Source organism: Choloepus didactylus, chromosome 1, assembly GCF_015220235.1.
Source record: "Choloepus didactylus isolate mChoDid1 chromosome 1, mChoDid1.pri, whole genome shotgun sequence".
Classification (NCBI taxonomy): domain Eukaryota; kingdom Metazoa; phylum Chordata; class Mammalia; order Pilosa; family Megalonychidae; genus Choloepus; species Choloepus didactylus.
The window spans coordinates 247,148,471-247,158,291 of NC_051307.1; the positions used below are offsets into that span (position 1 = coordinate 247,148,471).

Genomic DNA, 9,821 nt, shown 5'->3' on the forward strand with positions numbered 1-9,821 from the left:
TGTGATAATAAATATACATTTATACATCCACTGAATGGATAGATTTTTTTTTTTTTTACCGAAGTTATATTTCTATAATGTTTACTTATGTTCAAAACCAAACATACTGATATTAACAAATCCAAATGAAATGACATGCCTTGTTCTTTATAATATTGTTTAGTTTTGATGGCATGTAGTCTGCAATCTTGCACAAGTTTCATCATGCCAGAAATGAGGCTGATGTAGACCTTTGGCTATTAGGATGCCCAGAGCCCAGGGTGGAACCCCACAGGACAGTGCATTGCGCTTTCCAACCTAGGGCTGACCCCTCGCCTCATGTCTCACCAGTGTCCACCCAGCAAACGTCCTGGCTGGCTTGATGCTGGTGTGGGCATCTCTCCTGGCCTGTTCTTCCTTATGACCTGGCTAAAGTAGCTTAAGGGTTCAAGGGAAAATTAGGCAAAGGATATGATTGAACAGTTCCCCAAAAGAAATAAAATCCCTTCAGTTATCCCTTCCACGTAGTGCGGGTTAGGGGGTATGGCACCCCTTCCCCACCAATCTGGAAAATCGGTGTAAAATTTTTTTTTTATTTTCAGGGTTTCAGGAAACTCCCTAGCTGCCTCTCCCATTACTTTTGCATTGTGTAGGCTAAACTGTTTTTTTAAATTTTCAAACCAGACTTTGGTGACCTGAAAATCCATAAGGGTAGACCCTTCACCTTCATTTTCCTTTAGGTAATCGTATAAGGACTTAGCCTTTTCTCATATGATGCCAGAGTCTACTGGAATGCCTTTTTTTATAACGGTCCTGCACCCAAAAGAATACCATACTTCAGCGTGAGAAAGAAGCAGATCTCATGGTTTATGCAGATGCTTTGCAGTTGGTGTAGCTGCAGCAATGGTTCCCGGATTTCTTTCTCTTTTTTCTTGATATGCGTTACAGTTGACTCATTAATGCCTTAATGGCGGCCAACCACAGCAGCCTTTTTGCCTGAATGAAGCATTTCTAACAATTCAACTTTTTCCTTCAAGTTCATCCCTTTCCTGTGTTTCTTGTAATTTCTTATGCCAACCCACGATATATTGAAACTGTGATGGGGAAAGTCATGATGTGGAAGGGATAACTATAACGGATATAAGGGAAAGCCTTCAGTTGCTTTGTTAGTAATCAAGGAAATACAAATTCAAACAAGGTGTTACTCTTCCCTCTTTTTCTAAATCATTAAACCAGTTTGTGTCAGACACTGTGAGAGGTGCTGTGGAAATGTTGATGGCTGTGTGCATGAAATTGTTCATCACAGCTGTTAATAACAACAAAAATTGGAAACTACCTAATTGCACAACAATGGGAGATAAGTAAAATACTTGGTGGATTATTAAGTTAATATGAAACATGATTATTAAGACTGAAGCAACATGGACAAAAGCAAAAAAAAATGTGTGTACTTAGTATCGTTTGTAAAAATGTACATATGAAACTTGGTAAATATCTAGATGATCTTTTTTCATATGCTGTGATTTTAATCAAATTAGTTTTGCTTTTTTTAAAAAAAATTATTTTTACATATGTAACACAAAATTTCCCATTTTAACCACTTTCAAGGGTAAAATTCAGTGGTATTAATTACATTCACCATGTTGTGCCACATCACCGCTTAGTATTTCCAGAGCTTTTTCATGACCCCAAACAGAAACTCTGTACCCATCAAGCCAAAACTCCCCCTTGCCTCTCCCCTTCCAATCCCTGGTAACCTGTACTCTGCTTTCTGTCTCTATGGATTGGCTTGTTGTAGGTACTTCCTGTAAGTGGATCCTACAATGTCTGTCCTTTTGTGCCTGGCTCCTTTGACTCAACATGGTGTCACGGGGGTTGTGTATGTTCCAGGTGATCAGTTTTGAGTATGATTATAAGTGGCTTTCTTTCCTCTTCTCTCTCCAAATTTCCTGGAAGAGGGATATTTAATAAAACAATGACAGTTCCTTGTCAGCCACCTGAACCTCAGTCTGTTTTCTCTGTGGCCCTGGCTTCTGTGGGCGCCTTGGCCCATGCTTCTGGTGTGGTTTCTGGGCTCACAGAAGCAGTGTGGTTAATGTCTGCCTTTGCAGGGGCACCGAGGACATCATCTCTCCTCATGGCATCCCGCTCGACCTTCTGGACCGAGTGATGATCATCCGGACCATGCTGTACACCCCACAGGAAATGAAGCAGGTGAACCTCCCTCTGCCCTTCCTTGCTCTCTCCCTGCTCTTCCTCTCAGCATTCACTGAGGATTGTACAGAAAGATGTCTTGGGGCAGACCTAGTCCCCATGCACTGTGCCGCCATGCCAGCACCCGGTCTCCTCATATGGAAAATGGGTTGGGCCAACTAGTCGGAGCCCAAAGCCTCACAGAGCATCAACTGCCTGTGGCACTGGGCTCCTCTCTTTCCACTAGGGAATTGATGTGATTGAGGAGGTTACCAGCTCGAGGAAAGGCAGGCAGTAAAATATGATTGAGTAGGAGCATTTTGGCTCCCAGGCTAGACTCTGCCCATGCCTCTTCTGTCTAGAAGGTGAAGCCAGGGCTCTGTCCCACCAGAACACAAAGCAGGATGCTCCGGCAGGGCATAGAGCTCGAGGCCTGGTAGCACCTGGCAGCACAAGGAGTGTGCCTAGTGAAGGGTTTCTTAGGGGCTGCGGAGGCCAGGGTGCCTGAGCTGGGCTGTGGCTTAGTACCTCAGGGATTTGAGGGCTGTTGGAGAGTCTGCAGCAGTGTTGGGGACTGCAGTAGTAGCCATGAGACAGGCTCACACAGATTCGAGGAAGCCCGTAGAAGTGGAGGTGCTCAAACTGACCCTTTGAAAGAAGAGTTCATTGAGACTGTTAATAGCAGCATCCCTCCTGGGGCCTGGCCCATGGGCTTGCTCGAAGGCATCAGCTTAGTTTGGATTAGGCTTGGGGTTGGGGGGTGACAGGGATGAATGAGGTAGGGCCTTACCACAGGAGTCGCCTCTTGCTTGATTTGGCACCTGAGCACTGACTGGGTGCCCAGCATTGCCCAGGCCCTTTACACACAGGACTGCTTGTCCCCTGAAGAATGCTTCATGGTTGAGTGGGCGAGTGGCAAGTCTAGGATGCGAGGCCAGGATGCCCCCTGCAAAGCCCATGCCACCTACTCTGGGGTGTCAGATCCGTGATTGGTGCCCTGCTGGGTGATGTGCACTGTGCTCTGTCCTCTGCTGTGCCACCCTTGCCCCAGGTGGTCTCCTGGCTGATGCAAGGCCACAGCTGGGTGTGTTGGGTGATGAACTACCTGGACCCACTCCTCCTGAGAGTGCAGCACCCTTTGGTGGGCATCATGCTGAGGATTTGCTGGCATGATTTCTTTCGAGCCCTGTGAGGCAGGGAACGCTTATCACTATCATTCTTAAGGATGAAGATGCTGAGACTTAGCTTAAACAATTTGTCCCAAGTTCATAAAGCTGATCAGTGGCTAGTAAGTGGCAGAACCGACTTGAATTTAGGCAGTCTGATCATAAAACCTGTTTTCTTTGTCACTGTGCCCCGTGTTTACTCATGCAGTTTGTCAGCAGGGCCTTTCCTTGGGCCTCTGCTGGGTAAGCTGCTGCAGCCCCCTCATGGCCCATGGCCCAGCCCGTATGGCCCTGCCCCACATTTCTCACTGAGCAGCACCCAGAGTTGTGGGACACAGCGGGTCAGCGATCTCCCTCCACATCCGGGATTGACAGAATACAGAAGTGGTTACAGTTCATATCAGCTGTGTGTATTATTTAAGATATAGTGACGATGGCTGGGGGCCTTGTCACCAGATAATGGTCTCCTGCTGTTGGTTGAATGCCAGGTTGAAGCCAAGGCGATCATTGTACAGAAGCTGAAATTGATCCCAGACAGTTATTAGAAACCTTTCTCATCCGTCCTGCAACAGTGATCACCAGGAAGCGCCTGCTGCTGGGACTGTGCTCCCTTCATTCTCCCGGGAGGAGGTAGGGGCTGTTCACAGCTGTCAGGTGCTTCACTGACATGCTCTGGGCCCCTTACTCCAGCTTTCAGAGAACCAGGAAGGCCTTGAGGCTCAGAGAGGAGGGTCCCATGTAGTCCCACAGCGAGTTAAGCATCAGGGCTGGGCTCCCCACTCAAGCCTCTTCACCCTCCCTGCCTCCCTTCACCCCAGAGCTCACAGTCAGACCCCCCTGGGGAGGTTTGGCCCTGCACCTGGAGAACAATGGCTTGGCAGGGCTTGCTGCCCTTTTGCCGCCCTCTGCTGGGTCTTGGCTCCTGGCTTGGGTCCCAGGTGTGGTGCAGCTCGGCTAACCTCTTCTCAGGCTTTCTCTCGGGGGTTAGTGGCTGTTCTGGTTTGCTAATGCTGCCATTATGCAAAATACCAGAAACTGATTGGGAGTTTTATTTGATTACAAAGTTACAGTCTGAAGGCCATGAAAACGTCCCAACTAAAGTATCAACACCTTCACTGAATGATGGCCGATGGCATCTGGGAAACCTCTGTTAGCTGGGAAGGCACGTGGCTGGGGTCTGTTGATTCAGGTTTTAGTTCAGCTCCTCTCAGCTCCTGTGCATTCTTGGTTCTTTCTCTAGGACATTTCTCTCTAAGCGTTTGGGGATCCCGGGGATCCCGTCTTAGCATATCCAAGGGCAAATTCTGGGCTTCATCTCGTAGCTAAATCTCCTCCTTTCTACATCTCCAAGTATCACTAAGTGTCAGTATCAGCACTTAGCTTTTCCCCAAAATGTCCTGCTCAGTTGCTCTGAGGTCCAGCTGTTCGTGAGCTCCTTCTGTTTGTGAGCAGTTTTATAGAACTCCAGTGATTAAAGCAAGACCCACCTTAAATGGGCGGAGTCCATATCTCCACCCACAGTTGATTGAGTCACATCTCCATGGAAACACTCGATCAAAAGATTCCGACCTAATCAACACTAAAACATCTGCCCCCACAAGATTGCATTAAAGAATATGGCTTTTGGGGGGGACATAATATATCCAAAGTGGCACAGTGGGGGACAGAGTGACTGCCAGAGCTTGCATTGCTTTGTTCTTGTTGGTTCAAGGGATATAACCTTAGCATTTTTACTGGAGCCTATGGTAGTTCTATAAAAAAAAACAAACTAAATATAACTTGTGGACTCTGCCATCCGTGCCGACACCCTCGTAAACTATCCCTGTAGGTTATTAAATGATTAAAGATCTGATTTATGAGCTGTCCATTTTTGAGCAGTCTGAAACAGGAGCTCTCATGATTGCTCTGACCTGCTCTGTAAAGAGAGAGGGCAGAGTGCCCTGGCATTCCTGACGCCAAGCCTCAAATTCGGCGCAGCTCCCTGAAGGCGCGTACCCAGGGTGGAAGCTCTCTCTTTTTACTGACTCCAGGATGAAATGTTTGCATCTCCCTAGAGTTGCAGAAGGCCCCTTGGGGACTCTTCTTGCCAAGACCTGGAGTTCTCCTCCATCCGCAGCCGTCAGTGAGAAGCCCATTTGATATTGGATTTACACAGTGTCATTATCCTGCTACCCCTTATCACTCAGACCTGCTTGGGCCCTGCCAGCTCTGACCCTTGTGCAGGTGGTGCCCACCAGGCCAGGTCACAGGCAATTCATTTGGTCCTTTGGGTTGGGGATCAGGGGTCCTTCTCCCAGCAACTTTCCTTAGCCGCCCTGGTCCCCACCCTGTAACCCCAATGGGTCTCTTTCTGCTCAGCTACATTTGGCTTTGGACCTCATAGTGGAACCCCTCACTCTGTGTGGACCGAGGCCACCCACTGGCAGCCCACTAGCTGAACAGATGAGTTCTGTGTGGCATGGGTAGTATTTGTATCTCACATTTGCAGAAGTCACCAATGTTTAGAAACGAGGGCATTTGTGCATAAAGATCTGAGTTCAGATCCTCTCTTGAAACAATGAAGGACTTTTTTGCTTGGCCCAGCCAGCAACACCTGGTGGTCCTGGGTGCCTGGAGCTGGGGAGCCGCCTCCCCCATGCCCACCCCTGCCTTCCGGCATCATCAGCCCCTCGGCCCCGCACCACCGCTCTACCCTCAGCGACTTTGCCTTCGGTCGTCTCTCCACTCCTCTCAGAAGGCTCTACCCGGAGACTCAGTCTTTCCAGTTCGGTGCCTCTGCCCCGGGTGTGTTTTTATGACTTTAATTTAAACGAGGCTTCTTGATATCTTGTTTACAAAGCTGCCAAAGTGAAAAATTCCTGTATTATATGGGCTCCAAGTCCTCGAGTTATCTCAGCTTTACAACACACAGCATCATTATCCTGCTGCCCCTTATCACTCAGTGCTGGTGCGCCTGCAGGGTCCTGGTGCCACTTGTGTTATAACTTCCCCTCACCAGCCGCTGCCCCTCCAACTTCACTCACATCTCCAAGCTGCAACGAGCTTCAGACTCTTTGCAACAGATTAGATATCTCCCAGCGATGTTATGATGACGAGTAAATCTTGAGAAGTAACTTTTTTGATTAATTTAACCATTGTATTTATCAAGCAAATAAAAAAATATCTCTTCTTGTCTGACGGGTTGTGGGTGATGGTACCCATGTTGAAGAGGAAGTTAGAGCCCTTGAGGGAGCCCCGGGGGCTTCAAAGAGACCAGTTCTTGCTATGCCTAGTGGCTTCAGAGAGCAGGGCGTTCACTCAGGCATCCAGCCTCCATCCCACTGGGTGGGAAAGTGGCCCTGATCCACCCTGGTGCACACCTCCAAGGGCGCCGGTGCCCTTTGACTTGGTGTGAACGCGGTGCCCTGGACGGAGCACTGGGACCTGTTCCCTGGAGGCGTGCCATGCCCACAGTCTTGGGCAGGGCCAGTTCTGTCCCTACAGCCCAGCTCTGGGCCTCCGCTTCCCTTGGGCTCAGCATGAAGAACACTGAGCGCAATTGATTTTAAAGCACTTGAGGAATGTTGATCCTGATTTTTCTCCTCTAAAAGATCATTAAAATCCGAGCACAGACAGAGGGAATCAACATCAGTGAGGAGGCACTGAATCACCTGGGAGAGATCGGCACCAAGACCACCCTGAGGTGAGCTCACTGCCCACTGGCCCCACGTCTGCTGGCAGCCATGCCACAGGCCCAGGCCCTTCTTTGCCTTCTCTGCTCTGCCGGCCTGATGGGTCTCATCCCAGGGCACTGCAGTGTGGAGTGCAGGGTATTGAGATGATGGTTTCTAAAAAGCTAGGCTGAGGCCCCCTCTGGTGGAGGGCTTGCTGCTGCCTGGCTGGGTCCTGCTGGCAGAGATGGACAGACCAGGACCAGGGTCCAGGACAGGGAGCTCCCTGGCCCAGGCCCCATCATGCCCCTCTCTCCATCTGCTGGGCCCTGTTCTCTTTGGGGTGGGGAGTGCAGACATGGGTTGTTCTCCTAACAGTCACCAGTGGCTGTGATGCTGGAAGATGTCCCTCATCACTTCCCTGACTCCCAGTGAAGGTAGAATTGCAAGCTGTTCTGTGCGGGTGGGGTGCTGCTTTTACAAGCGACCAAGCTTTAATACCTTTGGTTGGGGCATGCCTTCCAGTTGGCTTTGTGTTAGCATTTCACCATCCCATTAAATATCCCAGCTCAGACCTTGGTGTTACCTGCCTGGCACCTGTGTCCGTCTAAGTCTGCAGTCCCTTTCAGTAGTGGGTTACCTCCCATTGGAGGACTTTTAGACTGTGACAGACATTTGGGGGGTAGGACGTCAGTCATCCTGGTGGCATCTGGCCCCACTCTGATGAGCTCATTACTGCAGATCTCTGGGAAGTAGCAAGCATCTGTCTCCTCCTCTGCTGTGTCCGCAGCAGCTCACACAAACCCAGCATGGGGTCAGGGCTGCCTGCTGATTTGCAGTGGGTTGAGGGGGAGCTCCCTTGAAGTGGCCCCGGGGTTCACTCTCTCCCTGGCCCCTGTCCTCCCTAGGTACTCGGTGCAGCTCCTGACCCCAGCCAACCTGCTTGCTAAGATCAACGGGAAGGACAGCATTGAGAAAGAACACGTTGAGGAGATCAGTGAGCTGTTCTATGATGCCAAGTCCTCGGCCAAAATCCTGGCAGATCAGCAGGATAAGTACATGAAATGAGATGGCTGTGACTCCCTGAAAAGAGAGACCTGGGGGTGGCTGGCCTGGCTCTAGCCTGGGTACAGAGGGCTTGCCCTGCTCGTGCTGGAGGCTTCAGGGACACTTGGGCACGGTGGCAGCAGTGTCACTGCCTGTCATCTCCTGCCAGTTCTTTAAAAATTATCACAACTTCTCGTATGTTTGCACCTCAACTGATGTGTTTTCTAATAAATCGTTGTAGGTTATTTTGATGACAGCTCTTAAAAATTGTTTTTAAATAAACTTTCTGTTTGAGAATGGTTTTAGATTTACAAAATTATTGTGAAGATAGTCTAGAGAAATTCCCTATACCCCTCGCCCAGTATGTTAGTATGTTCCCATTCGTCACAAGCTGTGAGCCAGTATTCCTCCATCATTGTATTTTACTCACATTTCCTCTGTTTTTCCCCAATGTTCTGTTGCAGGATGCCATGTTACATTTAGCCGTTGTGTCTCCTTAGGCTCCTCTTGGCTGTGGTGGTTTCTCAGGCTCTCCTTGTGTTTGATGCCCTTGACAATTTTGAGGACGGGTTGGGTGTTTTGAAGAATGTCGTTCATTTGGAGTTTGTCTGCTCTCCTCCCACCTCACCAGCTGCCTGTGGAGGAGCTCCTCATGGTTTCTCATGGTGAGAGTGGGCTTAAGGTTTTTGGGAGGATGGCTGCAGAGGTCAGCTACCCTTGCCATCCCATCACATGAGGGCACATGCTCACAACGTGACTTACCACTGAGGAGGGCCTTGGCTGAGGTGAGCTTTGTCTGGTTTCTCCGTGGTAAAATACTGTCTTCTCCCTCTTTCCACGCTGTGCCCTTTGAAGGGAAGTCACTGCGCAGCCCACAGTTGAGGGGTGGGACTTAGGCTGCCCCTCCTTGAGGGCAGAGGGCAGAGTGTCTACATAAATTATTTGAATTCTTCTGCCTATTCTTCCCTTGCTTATTTGTGCAGTCATTTATTTTTTGTCAGTATGGGCCCAAGGATATTTATTTTACTCCTTGGGTAATAATCCATTGCGACGTCGTTGGGTTGCTCAGATTGTTCCAGCTTTGGCCATTGGGGGCTCTTTCACTTGGTTCCTTTATCCATCTGACATGTTGCCATTGTTTTGACTGTATCTCTTTTTTAGTCCACTGAGTCAGGCTTTCAGCTCCTTGATCACAAGGGGAATTGGGAGCACCTGTACTGGAATGTTCTTGCTTGGTAGAATGAACACAATTTTGCTCTCTGCCAGGTCCATCCTCATCCTGCCAACTCTGTGGTGCCTGAGGCTCAGCACAGCGGAAGCAGTTCCTCAATGAATGCTCTCTGTCTTGGTTCTCTGCCCTTCCGGGTGGGATTTCACTTCTGTCACAATGTGAAGACAGGACTAACCGAGATGGTCATCTTCATCCCATCAGTGCTTAGTCCAGAGGAGCTGTCAGGTCCTGGTAGGACCCCAGGATTTTTCTCCCGTTAGCGATAGTCCCCTGGTGGCCTGTCCAGGACACAGCAGGCAGGAGGGCTCAGGTGGGGCTGTGGGATTCCATCCAGGCCAGGCTCAGGCCCCACTGCCAGAATGAATCTTCCATAGTGCCCATCACGGAGGCCTCTGGAAACCAGGCACAGAGTGGGGGCAGAGGGGATCAGGAGCAGGAAGCTTCCTGAAGTCAGGGCTGAATGTCGCAGCCTGTTCTGGCTGTCCGTCCATATCCTCTGAGGTTGGGTCTGTGTCTTGGCCTCTCAACTCTGGCCATTTTAGGGGGGGCTGGGAA

General features: G+C 49.6%; 1 protein-coding gene across 1 annotated transcript in view; it reads left to right on the forward strand.

The window, feature by feature from the left end:
• The window catches only part of RUVBL1 (RuvB like AAA ATPase 1), a 51,477-nt gene extending 43,191 nt beyond the window's left edge, over positions 1-8,286 (forward strand). Inside the window, exons 9-11 of the mRNA XM_037803142.1 lie at positions 2,091-2,193; positions 6,929-7,020; positions 7,897-8,286. Of these exons, the coding sequence (XP_037659070.1) occupies positions 2,091-2,193; positions 6,929-7,020; positions 7,897-8,056 (355 nt within the window). The 3' untranslated portion in view covers positions 8,057-8,286. The remainder of the gene's footprint in view (positions 1-2,090; positions 2,194-6,928; positions 7,021-7,896) is intronic.
• Positions 8,287-9,821: the final 1,535 nt, after the last annotated feature.